Raw genomic sequence first — 14,723 nt, forward strand, 5'->3', positions numbered from 1 at the left:
GAGTTGCAAACCTTGATGCTGTTGATGATCTGCAAATCATTTGTTTCAGTTTGAATTATCTTTGCAGCAATGTCCTTATATACAAGTCCATTAGATGCAAAGTGATGAGGTTTAGAGATAACCTTTACTAATACAAGATGACAATGTTTTCTAACACGTCTGTCCCACTTTTTGTACAAACCAGTCAGCAGAGTAGATTGCTGTGATTAATTCCAGCTGCTTCTCAGCTTCACATATGCTTGTCAGTGGTGAGGCTGAACATAAAGACGCTGAAATGAAAGTGAAAGAGTGTAGCGTGCCGATTGGACCCTACCATGGCAGGAACTTGGGGTGGGTAGGCGAAGGCACACATAATTATCCAGTAACACTCAAGGCACAAAATGAGGACTTGGAGAGGACTCTGTGTTGCCTACGGACCAGAGACCAAATGGGAAGGTGGGGAGAAAGGAAGGAGGGTGCTTCATGGTGTTGAGGAGACAGGACTGACCCGCAGAGGGAACCGTAGCTCAAGACATGAAGCAACGATGTCTGAGCAGAGATCTGGTGGATGGAACCTCTATTTCCGGCCAAGCCCTGTGGTCATCTCACCGCTGCCTGCCAGTGCTTATGATTTGACTATACCAAAACAGTACTAATACATTGAATGGCCTTTTTAGACAGTAAAACCATCTAAACTGATACAGATCTTTGCAACTGATTAAGATGGATGTGATCAATCGGCACCAAAATCTTGAAGTAATGGAAGGAGCATCACAAAGTTTGTGAAACACCCTGTTTGTGTTGCTGCTGAGTGGACTGCATGAAGAATTTACCTAGCTGAGTTTAACAGGCGTCAACTTTTGAGGAACATTTCCAGGATTAAAGGACCAATGTCTCAGCAGGATCTGGAAAAACTAATCCATGCATTTATCTTTAGTAGAACTGATTACTGCAACGGTGTTTTCACAGGTCTGCCTAAAAAGTGGATCAGAACGCTGCAGCTGATCCAGAACGCTGCTGCCCGCGTCCTCACTAATACTAAGAAAGTAGAGCACATCACCCCAGTTCTAAAGTCACTATACTGGCTCCCTGTATCTCAGAGAATAGACTTTAAAATCCTTCTGTTAGTCTATAAATCCCTGAATGGCTTAGCACCTAAATACATCACAGACTTGTTATCAGTGTATCAACCCTCCAGACCACTCAGGTCTTCTGGCTCCAGCCTTCTCTGCATATGTAGAACACGAACCAAACACGGAGAAGCAGCATTTAGTTCCTATGCTCCACTTATCTGGAACAAACTTTCAGAAAACTGTAAAAGTGCTGAAAGCCTGAGTTCTTTTAAATCACGATTAAAAACACATTTGTTTAAAATTGCCTTTGACTGTTCTAGTTAAACTGTTTTACTGTTTTTAATGTTCTTTTTTGTTTCTACATTCTATCCCTACTTGCTTTTATTCCTACATTTTATTCATGTAAAGCACTTTGCATTGTCTCTGTACTGAATTGTGCTATATAAATACATTTACCTTGCCTTGCCTTTTTCTTTGTTTTTATGTTATTCTAATAGAAGAAAAACTGCTAAACAAGAGAGCAGATTTTTAAAGTGGTAATAGTTAAGCCATTCTTCTTTCATAAAGTGGGCTTATTTTTCGTAAAAGAGTACAGGGGATGAAGGGGAAAATAATAATCCTTTACAAGCTTATGTCATGGACATCTTTTGAGAGTTTTTGCAGAAAATCTCCATTAGGCAAAGATGGATAAGTATGTCAGCAAAAACTATAAAGTGTCTGCAAGGCGAAAAAAGTGACAGAGAGCTGGTGTTTTATGGTCCGTGCTGCTTCAAGCTGCTTCTGAGAGCGTTCTGATGTTGGCTCCTCGCTGTAGGAGGTACATTTAAACCAGAGGCTTAAAAAAGAAATCTTAACACAACTTTAAAGTTTTTCCTCACACAGTAGAGCAAAAGCAAAAAGAGTAGCACAAAAAACTTTCTAAGGAACTCGATGACAACATTTTAAAGTGACTTTAATTTGGTGTTCATATATACATCACATTTTGGAATAATTCTTATTTATAACAGATGGACTTTATTTGATTCTGAGAATGTGCTTTGGCTAGGCTGTTCCATGTAAACCTCGCATATCCAAGCTTTCATCTCCCTGCTTTTTTTTTTTCTGTTTTTGCTTTTTTTGTCTCTGGCTTCTCAGATTTACCAGGCTTTTAAAGGTTCTTCTTAGAAAAGTTCTTATAAATCTCCCCCAGATCGAAGGTTTTCACTGTAACATATTTTTATCATTATTCTTATATTAGGCAGAAACCTTTCAAACCGGAACTGAATTAGTCATAAGCACACAAAACACTACAAACTGTACATGTTCAGTCCAACACCTTTGTCAGTTCTTCAAATAGTCTGTTATAGTTACAAAAAAAAGAACAAAAAAAGCACTGTTTGGTTATTTATCCCGCTCAGTCCTGTGAGGTTACTGTGGGCCGGTGCTAAATGAAAAACTCCTTCTGGTTTTCGCTGTGAACGCTCAGAGATCGTGTCTGGCTGCTGAGCGGGAACGCGCGGCTGTCCTCCGGCTGCGCCGCTTTTACTTCCTGGTTCCGGTACGTCTCTTTCCTGATGCAGATGAACCGCGCCATGATCGCTGCAGCACTCACGATGATGAAAATGACCACAGCAATCACGCCTGAGAGCCACAAAATACAAAATTGCATGAAGACCATTAAATGTTATTAAACATGATCTAGTCTGATAAATTGACAAATGTTTTTTGCTGTAAAACGTATAAAAAAAATGCACATTTTAGTTTTTAATCAAAACAGAAAAAAAAAAGGTCCTGCTGGAAAATGAAATAAGCTTCTCCACACAGCTGGTAAACAGAGGGAAGCACAAAGTGCTCTAAAAGTTCCTGGTAGATGGGTACATTGACTTTGGACGCAGTAGACCAACATCAGATGATAGGGCTCCCTAAATCATCACTGACTGGAAAATTTAAGGCAGACCACGGACTTTAATTATGTGCTCCTCTACTCTTCCTTCAGACACTGGGGAATTAATTTCCAAATGAAAGCCTCTGAATCTCCTGCAAACTGTATTGGGCTTTGCTGCTGTGGTTACACCCCCTTGCGTGAGCACTTTTTTCCACCAAACTTTCCATTAATATATTTGGGGGGTCTACAGCACTTGATTGTAGACCAACTAAATATATAATAGGTTTTCTTTAATGCAAACCTGTTTAAATTAGCGCTATGCATTCTTCAAATCTGGAATTTCTGGTCTTCATTAGTTGTAAATCTGCCACGGTCTACCCAGCTTTTGGTTATTGTGCTGTTTTAGCATTTCAGTATCTTTAGATTATGTTTTATTCCTTGTTTGATATGTCAGTCTTTTCTTAGTTATCCTAGTTCAGGGGTGGCCAACTCCGGTCCTCGAGAGCCGGCGTCCTGCAACCTTTAGATGTGTCCCTGGTCTGACACGCCTGAGTCAAATAATCAGTTAATTAGCAGGACTCTGAAGAACCTGACTGCATACTGAGGAGCTAATTGTGCTATTTGATTCAGGTGTGTGGGGCCAGGAAAACCTCTAAAAGTTTCAGGACACCGGCACCCCTGTCCTAGTTATTTTCCTTACATCGTTAGGGTTAGGTTTCCTCCGGTTGTCCTGTGTTTCTTATATTTATCAGATCAGCCTTGTTCCAGGTCCCTTCTCTAAAATATTTAGTTTATTCCCTGTGTCTAGCTATCCTCAGTTACATTTAGATTCTCTTCCTTGTTTCCGTCTCTCTCTCTCGCCCCCTGTTGCCACTCGCTCTCTCTCCTCAGTTTTTCCTCCAGCGCCTTCTCCACACCTGTCATCAATTAGTTAATCAACCCATGCCATTGCTACAGCTCTCATCCTCCCAGTATTTAAGTTCCTCTCATTTTCTCACTCGTCGCTGGTTTCTACTGTTTGCTTCCCGTCACTTTGCCCGATCACTTCCTCGTTTGCGTCCCAGATCTAAGTTTTGTTTTTGCTCGGGCTCCTGCACCCTCCAGTGTTTTTGTGAGTTTGAATTTTCATTAAATTCACCCATAACTACTCCCTGCCTCTGGTCCTACAACAATCACTACAAACGGTAAAAAAAAATTGTTATCGTCAAAATTACCAAGTGAACATATAACACTGTTTCATTCTTTTAACTTATTTTTGTTGAAATTGATTAAATTCTCAATTATATTCTAATTTATTAAGGTGGACCTTTAGAACCGATTGGGTTTGTGCACTGAGTTGAAGGTTACTCTCTCCAGCAGGCAAATGGCTTCGCATCACATTCATGGCGGGCATAATCGCAGTGCGAGATTGGAGAAATTTAATTTCCCCAGGTAGATTTCAGTTGGATAATGTTGACTTTTTCGACATGTCATTAGGTTTGCAATTGACTTTCTTTTTTTTTTTTAGGTAGACTCATGCATGACAAAGACCTTTCAGACTGGAGCAGCAATAGAGAAAATGTTTCACATCTGCTAAAAAAAAAACGTTAAGTTTAATTGTTGTCACCAAAACTGAGATGAATGGTCTTACCTCCAATTAGCGCTGAATCATTCCTAATGGTGTTGACTAAAGGCTGACCTGGATCCACAGACTGAGGCTGGTCTGCAGACAGATAAAAACAGGGGATATGAAGGAGCCAGCAAAAGAAGAAAAAGGAGCGTTTCACAGATCATAATAATTGGAAATAGTGATTTCATGTAAAACGGCTTTAAAGCAGAAGGAGTTTGATGACTCTCATCTGTCTTGTATCATCTCTTCGCCTGCTTACTGAGAAAAATGCTTAATGAGCCAGTAAAAAAAAAAAAGCCTAACGAATCTCCAAAAGTCCAATTTTAAAGATACACCAGACAGAGACCCAGACCAGGAAAAGCTTGGCTGCTTACCCAGTGATGTGAAGCAGATGACAGGGTTTTAGACGTAAGCATGCTCCTGTTACCTGATAATGAATGTGTAGTTTCTGCCGCGTACGAATCAGCTTGAGACGACGAAGCACAGCTTGATGGCACCAGCGGGCTGGTGACAGTAACACGGCTGTCAGGGTGGAGCAGAGCAGCTTTCAGAGGACAAATGGAGTCAAATCGAACACCTGACAGACAGCCAGTGAACCCAGTGGAGGCCAACCGGGCCAGATCTGGGTCCAGTCCTTCAGATTCTGAACAAATGCAGACAAAAAAGCAGACACGATTGTTACCAGTAGGATCCAGTTACAGCTTTAAATACAGCACAAAAACAATCCAGCTCATTGCTTTGATGAGGCTATCACCAAGGGGATAAGTGGCTTCAATAACATCAATTACACACAATGGACAAAAAAAAGAGACTGAGCCAAAATAAACAACCACATGTTGAATTAAGACAAACATTTTCTTTTCTTTTTTTTTTTTTTTTTGGAGTTGGATGTTCGCCTATAATTAAAATCATGCCACTGCTGTGAACACTGACTGTTGTGGATGAGGGGTTTCTGTACATCAACAGCAAACCTTTAACAGGAAAATGTGAATCATTTTGTTAGCCATTGTCAGCATTTGGCAGGTTTGATCAGGTTTAGGCAACGGGTTTAAACTCTTAACATTAAGCCAGAAGGACTCCAAAAGAAAACAAAGGAAGAAATGTTTAGGCAATGGGTTTAAACTATTAACATTAAGCCAGAAGGACTCCAAAAGAATACAAAGGGAGAAATGTTTAGGCAATGGGTTTAAACTATTAACATTAAGCCAGAAGGACTCCAAAGGAAAACAAAGAGAGAAATGTTACAACAAGGGGCGTCAAAATTAGCTTACATTCATTGCTCTAATGGGAAACTAATCGTGGAATAACTGCTACTTCTTTACTACTTAATATTTGGTCTCTTAATAAAACATGTTTAGTGTTTTATCATTAGATAACTATATGGCAGTCAGTGATTAGTTCTTTGTGTATTTCAAAATTATGCAAATTTTTGTGTCATAAATCCCATTTCTTATCATTTGAAGTGCAAAATCTGGCATCTATGGTAATATGATGGATTTTCATTTATTCAGTTTATTAGACTTTCTTCCCAAATAACCAACATAACAACTATGTTCTGCCTTTGAAGAAGGAAAAATTTCCAGGCCCCCTTTCCCAACAAAATGTAACTTTTAGCGTTCAACTAGAATGTTTCAACATTGCCTCACTTTTTAACTACCGTATTTTTCATACTAGAAGTCCCACTGTTTTTCATAGTTTGGCCGATCCTGCGACTTTTATATCAAATTTAAATGGTAACATGAACGAAGAAGTAAACATAACCGTCTATAGCTACAGGAAGGCTCACTAGGCTTGTTAAAACTATCCTGCACCTGTACCACTTAAAAATGTATTGAAACATTAACTTATAGACAACAAGGATTGACGCTAGCTCTGTTGTCCAGGCGGGGCGGGTTACAACTTTGCTGATACACATGAGCTTCATGTTGCTCTGAAACATCCATGTCGTACTGTTAGCTTAGCACGTAGCACCGTTACGCTCATGGTCTAATAATTAGACCATGAGCGTAGACTCTAATTTAGCCATAATTTTTACAACTTTCAGCGTAACGGGCTGTGACGATGAAATGTGCTGGATAAAACCTTGCTGGTTGGAGTTACTAATTTACCCAATTCATCCTCGCAGGTATGTTCCATGGCCGGTTGTGGATGCAGCTGTGTAATTTAATAACACATAATCTGGTTTACCAGATTAAATGTCAGTTTTTAGTTTTGGATTGTGCGAAGTAATGTCTATATAAATTTGACTAGCTAAATAAAATTAAACATAAACTTGAGTTACATTAAGTCTTGTACTTTCTTTCAGGAGTTTATTGATAGTATTTGTCACACTGAATTTTCTGGACAAAAAAAAAGAAAGAAGGCAACGCTGTTTTCGCACACCACATGCAATCCCCACACAGTGTTTTGGTTACATTTAAAATGACAACCCTAAATTCAATTGTAATTTAGTTGGTCATAATTATTTCATTTATTTACACTCAGGGACAATGACAAACGTTAAAGTCGTCCAGTATGTTTTAAGAAAATGCAAACATATTCAATCAATTCAAATACTGAAAAAAAAAATCTAACTTTTTTTCCTGAAGCTGATTAAATATATCATAGAAAAATAATCTGGGTGAAATTCAGGCAAAATGTGTTTTTCAAAATTTTGATTATAGAGTTGGTAAAAGAAAACAATACCAAAGGTAAATAGGACGATTAATATCTAGTCACACAGACCGATCCATTTATCATTTGACTGATCTGCAAAAAGTTGCAAAACTGCTTCGACTGTATAAAACAGTGGAGCCATTATTCACTGAGCTAAATAGTGCGAGTCAGGTTATCTCTCATCGCAGAGCGGCTCACCCATAAATACCAGAGGTGACAACTTGTCTTATCCATAATATTAATACTTTAGGGAACACAAATGGAGTAATGAAGGCACAATGATGAACTAAGCTTGGTGCATTAATCAGCAAAAGAAAGTAAATCCTCATTCCTGCATTCACAAGGGAATGTAGGAAAAAAGTGTCAGTTTGTGGGTTTAAGTACTCCAGAGAAACATGTTAAATGGAAGCTTATGAATAAAGTCCTATTTGTTAAAGGAATGTAGTGAACAGACAGAGGAAGTTAAAATCTCTATTATGTATCCGATAATGGAAAGTTCTAAGCAATATTTTAATTCGACATTAAAATTGACTGGTTTCAAATTGGAATAGTTCCAAAACAACCAACCAAGAGAATTAGAACTAATATCTCCAGGAAATGTGGCAACAGGTCTTAAACAGTCTCTTAAGCCGCCTCTGCAGATGTAAAAACGTCAGAACGAACTAAACTTCTTGCCGAGCAATTTCATTACACAGCACAACACTTCCAATAACTTAACTTATTACCAGGGGGAAAATATATATTCCATACATAAATATGACAGTGCCGCATAACCTGGCTGGAGCAGGCACTTTATCAGCTGCATGCTTAATCAGGTTTAGAGTTTTGAATTGCAGATAGTCCTTTGAGTGGCAGAAGATAAATTTCCCCTTGATCCATAAGTCTCATTACTTATAGCAACTCTTGCAATGCTGATTTATCAGGTTGTGCATTATAAAATCGTATTCCTTTCAATATTATTTTCTATATTTCTTGTTGTTCCAACATTGCAATTCTGTGTTCCATAATAACGCCGCTTTGATTATTCTTGGATTTTAAGGTGAAAGAGCTGCTTCACTTAGTATGCATACACACTTGTGAAAAGCCTAACTTATAATAATCAGACGATATTTTGTCTGACTCAAGTGTACAAAAAATATCAGCAAAGCAAAAGTTAAACAATAAAAAAATTTAAACCAAGAAGATTCAGAAATTAGCTAAATATATCTAAATAGAATAATCTATGCTATCAAGATGCTAACACCGATGCTGGCCCTAAAACTACGCATCATTCTGTTCGGGTCTGTCTCTCTGAGGGCCTCAGTCCATCCATCTTCTTCCCTGTCCATTAGCTGGGCTGATGGATGATGTAGCATGCAGAGATCAACTCTACGAAAGCCTGTCTGCTGCAGACATGACCCAATATTCAGGAGGGTGATAACAGGGTCAAATACTAACATGACTGCAGTGAATTTAAGACAGAAACACTAACAACTCAAAACTGATCTTAGGAATGACTAATTTCTAAGTCATGGGAGTGTGTTTAAAAAAACAACAACAACAATACCTGTATTTCCCCCCCATGAATTTGGATCTTTTCTTATCTGCTGCTTGCTAAATTATATCATATTAGTGGCACATTAATTTGTTGCTACTTCTACATCATTCTGAAAAACACAAAAGTAAGAATACATATTTCTTTTTTTTTACCTTTTGCCCTCAGAACTTCGGGATATTCTTTTAGTTTTATCTCAGATGATTCTTTTTAACGATTAGTTGCTGGGAGTGAGAACCATCGGGACAAACAGGTCAGTCCCACGATGGCAGAAATGATGCTGAGAGTATGATGGTCTGTCACGCAGGAGGAGGCTGAACTGCACTGTCTGGTTCGCTTTGACCCCAAACTCTGCAGCTGAGGTTAAATGATTTATTTTGTGTATTTTCATGGTGTTGACCAAAATGTTCCAAACATTTTCTGCTTTCAGTTTTTTTTCTCAGCACCAAAAGTGAAGAACGTTTTCCTGAACTTAAAGTAATTCAGCTTAACTCCACTAAGAGATGTTATGACCGAAATAGTTATTACTGTGGTAGAAAAGAAATGTGAGAAGGATGCAGGGTGTGCAGTTTTAGATTTGTCCGTTTAATAAAAACAGCAACAATATCTAATTTACTTGTATGTATCTTACATGCATCATATTCAAAAGAACAGCAGAATGAGTAGGTTTCACCTTTTCTGTTATTTTTCCAGTTTTGCATTTCTTGAGGGGACATGTAAGTTGTAGCAAATGTCTAAATATTGAAGCAAAATTCTTTATAAAAGTATTTCTTCTGTTGCCCAGCCCACCTTCACCACCCATCATAATGAACAGAACGCCCTGAGAACAACATTTTGTTGCGTTGTACTGACATTGGCTCAAGCAGAGCCTCACCTACCTGGCACTCTTCCCAGAATGATCGATTTAATGTTGTTAAACTCTACATCTGACGTCAAGTTGAAGTCCTCTTTGCCATTCTGGTCAATCTGAAACAAAGTGGAAGAGGAATGACATTCTGTTTAGGAATGGCCCTTTATGCTTACATAGGGGCCTTAGAGAAGCCATTAAACATAGACAGTTTGTAAGAGATTGAAATGCTTGGCCAAAGTAGTCATATGCCTTCAACGTTTTTAAACATATTTTGTCACATTACAGCCACAACTTCAATCTATTTTAATGGGGTTTTTGGGTAATAGATCAACACAATGTATGTAATGTTGAAGTGGAGGAAGAAGTATATATCCAACCCAGGCCAGAAAGCGATCTGGAGATCCACGGGATCTCCTCCTAGTGGCACGTGCCTGGAAAAAAGCCAAAGGGAGGCGACCAGGGGAAATCCTGATCAGATGTCCAAACATCCTCCACTGAATCCTTTTGATGCGGCGAAGGAGCAGCTCTACTCTGTGCTGCCCCTGTACAACAGAGCTCATCACCCTGTCTCTAAGGCTGAGCCCGGCCACCCTCTGGAGAAAGTTCATTTTAGCCGCTTGTATCCATAAAAGGAAACAGTTTTGATTCAAAAGGTGCTACAGAATGTGTCTGAAAAGTGTGCTTTGCAATTCTTCTAGTCAACAAGATGCATGAATTCTGTTAATATAAACCCTTGATGCTATTCTATGTTATAAAACCTAGAAATCAATTTGTGATTACTTTAACAGTACAATATACTGTAGAAATGTTATGGGTTGTGTCTCAGATTTTCTAGCTGTAGTTGCATTTTATTTTGTAGAAGCGAGAAAAAAATGTCACTTTAGATAAAGGTTGTTAACTCTTTGTTCAAGAATTGCCCTGTACTTAGCTCTGTTAATCTTCTCATTAACTCTAATCAGTTTCCTGTAACTTGCAGAAAACCAATGCCCACACCATAATGGTGGCACCACCAGCTGTTTTTTGTGTGTGTTTTTTTTTTACCTTTGGAGATTTATTGTCAGAGCGATATACAGTTTTCATTTTCCACCACACACATAAACCACTGCCCTACTCAACTCCCAGTTGAGTAGGGCACCTTCTTCCACGTGTTAGCTTTGTCTCCACATAGATGGTAAACCTTAAACAGGAGATCTTTTACCTTTCTTTCGACAATAACTTTCTTCTATACAACAGAGTTTGTCTGGGTTATGAATACTTTTGCATGACACTGTAAATCACTGTTCTGATGTACAGAGTGACCTAATGTTTTGTCCCAAAAGATATACTTAGCTGTAAGTTTTTCATCATTTTGTTTAGCTATGGTAAAATAAAGTAATATATCAACGTTAGGGAAAAAAATGGACTTCAATCTTTAGTGTCCACAGTAATCAGACAGTGAGGGGTTTGCTCTGATGGCACTGCAAAAACGGATCTAAAAATAAGCAAAATGTTCTTAAACATAGTGTTTTTGTCCTTGATCTAGAGCAGGTAAATATGATCATTTGCCAATGGAATGAGTATTTTGACTCTTAAATGAAGATAATTAGACATCCTGCACTTGAAATAAGATGATGATGATGAATTTTTCCTAATTTAGGTGCAAAAATCTTATTCTATTGGTAGATCATCTTATTTACCTGCTCAAATCAAGGACATATACACTAATTTTAACAAAAGTTTACTTATTTTTAGTTCTGTTTTTGCAGTGCAGTGGTAGTGAGCACAACCCATTTACTGAGGCCAGGGTCCTCGCCGTGGCTGACCCAGGTTCCGGCCTGAAGTACTTTACCACGTCTTTCCCCCTGTCTAAAAAAAAAACCTTTCCTGTCAGCCTTCTTTGTAAGAAATGAGCCTCTCGTGGCATAAAAAGAGTAATCAGGTGGAAAAAAAAAACAAAGGAAGAAATGTAAATTTACTGAACGTCAACAGCATGGATGTGATGTTTATTAATTTTATCAGTCTAAAAGTCTCACCTCTGTGAGAGTGCCTTCATCACTTTCTGCAAAGTGATGAAGGCACTCACACCTGGTCAGCATCCATTGCTCTCATTAAGTTGTCTTTAAATACTTTTTAAAGGAATAACTTGTTTCACAATGTTCTGTTGGATCCACAATGCAGCTAACAAGTATTAATAATATTAACAATGGGCCTTATGCTTCTATGTCCTTGCTGGAAAAAAAACACACCACAATGGTGGTACTAGGTCAGAAGAGCACCTTTTTCCACATGTTTGCTGTATCTTCACATGGGTTGTAGTGACAGTCAAGTATCAACAATATTAACAATAGGGTTTATACCTCCAGCAGCGTTGTCTCGGGTGACTCTACTTAAATTAAATCTCTGCAAAAGACTGTTCTTTTTTATTTTTGGCAGTATTTCCTTGTATCAGTTATGTGGCTTCAAAAAAAGCTAAGTCAAGAGAACTGGTTCTCCAATGTTTGACCTGGTAAAATTAAGAATTCATACTATCATTTAAATTATTAACTATATGAATAATGTGTTTTGGTAATAACTGTAAAGTTACAGAACATGTTTTGATAGTAAAATATTCAGTAGGAAAACTAAGGATGCTGGTGTTTCTTTAAATATTGTCGCTACTCATAGCAACTTTACTGGGGATTGACACAAGGAGTGAAGTTCACCAATCTTTTGTAAGGGCTTCAGTCTCATGTAAAGCAAAGTCTGGAAAGTACTTGTGTTTACTGAATGATTGCAAACTAAAGTTTGAAAGTCCTTTTTTATTTTTAAACAATATACAAAGGTAAGTCTGGTTCTAAAACAGGGCTAATGAGGAAATTACATCTCTAACAAAATTTGCCACCATTTGCCCATTATGCAAGCATTTTAGGGGAAGGCTTACCTTATGGGCACTTATGCAAATACAGACAGAGCAAATCCCTTTGGATTCTGAAAGACCATATTTACATTATGCTATTGCAAGGCACATTTATTTATATAGCACTTTTCAGTAACAAGATGATTCAAAGTGCTGTACATAAACAGAAAAGCATCACAGAGGGAAATGTTACATAGAAAAAGGCAAACATTACATTAACAAAGGAATAAGTAAGTAAATCCTTGACTAGATTTCTTTCATACATTAACAAACATACAGAAAGCATAAAATCACAGTACTTAATTGTTTCTATTCATAATAAGAAATAATCTAATAATCTTGTCGAAGTTTTCTAAAGCTACAACTAGAATAACTTTAATTTTTTTCACTGGAACCAGCTTCATCACTAAAAGTTCTAAGCTTAATCGTTTATATTCATAAAGCAAGAGCTTAAGGTCTCTGATCTGACCTTTCTGACACTACAGCTAAAACAGAAAGCAGCAGAGTAAGGGAAGAAAGCACAATAGAGGGTGTGTGTGTGCCTGTGTGTATTTTAGTGTAATCATGCATGTCTTTGTGTATGTTTTAATGTAATCATGTGTGTGTTAATCTGTGAACTGTGGCAGTAACTCTCGCAGCCAAAGTCGGATAGTGATGGGACAAGTAATTTCCGCCTGGGATCATTAAAGTATGTCTGAGTCTGAGTCTTATCAGGCAGTTCAGTAGCGCTCTGTTCCAGGTCACAGAATGTCACAGAGCGTTTTGTTTACAAGACATCCAGGAGAAATTAGGATTGTTTCCCTGTCTTTTTTTGTGTCCTGTCTGGCAATTTTTTAAGAATTGTTGTCTTAATACCAAAAAGAGCCCAACAGATTTCACTTTCGCAAGTGGTGACGTATTGCGTTCACCATAATTCTCCGCTTGATTTATATATGCAAGAAGCTTTATTAGATTTTCTGCTAGGAGTATTTCATGTTCAATGGACACTCAAACAGGAAGGTAAAAGAGGAAAAAAAGAGAGAAACAGATTAAACAAAATGCTGAAAGGGAGAAAAGCTGAAAGAGAAAGAGGAGTGGAAAGGTAGAGAGCAATATAACATCCTCTGAGTCTGCTTCTACACCTGCAAAGAGAGATATAAAAAGAACAGCAAAACCAGCAGATAAAATGTTACAGGTACAAACAACCAACACCTTGATACCATCACTGAGTAATATACAGTATGATTTAATATGAAATGTATAAAGTGACAGCTGAGGATAATAGAAGGGGTTTTCTGTACAGATGTGAATCTGTAAGCACCTGAATCCAAGCACCTGTGAGTGTTTGTGAGAGTGGGCTTGAATATGTAAGGTTTACCCATAAGAAAAATGCTTACAAGTGGTTGTGAGAAGCCAAAGAAAAAAAAAGGATCGTTTGCCGTTTGAGGCCGACGGGGAGACCAGATTCTGATAATAGCATTTGCATGAAGATACCACCCGCTGAAAGCTGTTGGTAAATTTAATGCAGGATAAGAAAAAGAAAACAGACTCATTATTATTTAAAGGAGAATCCAGTAGATCACAGGGGTCATGTGCATATTCATTACAGGCACATAGTAATGCACTTTGTATGCATAGCAAAACCCCTCCCTCAGGTGGACAGTTTTGCATTCACTGACACTACTTTGGGCGCCGGAACCTTTTTACTCTCAAGGTGTGTCAGATTACTTAAATCATAGGTGGCATATTTTAAAACAGATCGTTCATCAATGACCCATTTGGTTTTGTTAATGAACAACGATGCAGCATAGATAGCATACGTGTCTGGAATTAATAAAAGGGTAAGTATGAATTATTTTCAAAACTGTTACCAATGAGAAACCCCTATCAAGAATGATATCCCTTATTTAAAATTGGTTAAAAGATGTATTCAATGTTAATTCATTTACTGTATAGTTGCAGAATCTGTTTGTATGTCTGCAATTTATCAGTAATAGCAAGACATTCTGAGGGGTTATTAATCATATCATCTGGTTCTAATAGCTGATATCTCGAAATTAATGGACTGATGACATCTTAATATTACTTTTTACCTAATTTCTTTCTAATTTGGCATTTGCAGTCTATTAGTACAATTGCTTTTTAAATGTCTTCGGAAAGGAAGCAGCAGTCAGTAAGTTCTTCAAATGATGTGTCTGGGAGTATCAATCCACAATACATTTTATATACAGCATATACCTGCACACTGCAAAAAGGGAGCCAAAGGTAAGTAAAATTTTCTTGAAATTACTGTATTTTTTCTTGA

At 37.8% G+C, this 14,723-nt stretch overlaps 1 protein-coding gene across 2 annotated transcripts in view; it reads right to left on the minus strand.

Annotated features, from left to right (window-relative positions):
- Positions 1–1,987: 1,987 nt before the first annotated feature.
- LOC105936917 (contactin-associated protein-like 4) overlaps positions 1,988–14,723 on the minus strand; it is a 140,767-nt gene continuing 128,031 nt past the window's right edge. For both annotated transcript variants that reach the window (XM_036140853.1, XM_036140852.1), the window contains 4 exons: positions 9,593–9,680; positions 4,953–5,168; positions 4,547–4,618; positions 1,988–2,672 (listed from right to left, as the gene is read on the minus strand). In XM_036140853.1, coding sequence (XP_035996746.1) covers positions 2,476–2,672; positions 4,547–4,618; positions 4,953–5,168; positions 9,593–9,680 — 573 coding nt within the window. In that variant the 3' untranslated portion in view covers positions 1,988–2,475. The remainder of the gene's footprint in view (positions 2,673–4,546; positions 4,619–4,952; positions 5,169–9,592; positions 9,681–14,723) is intronic.

The sequence above is a fragment of the Fundulus heteroclitus genome, chromosome 9, assembly GCF_011125445.2.
Source record: "Fundulus heteroclitus isolate FHET01 chromosome 9, MU-UCD_Fhet_4.1, whole genome shotgun sequence".
In the NCBI taxonomy this organism is placed as follows: Eukaryota; Metazoa; Chordata; class Actinopteri; order Cyprinodontiformes; family Fundulidae; genus Fundulus; species Fundulus heteroclitus.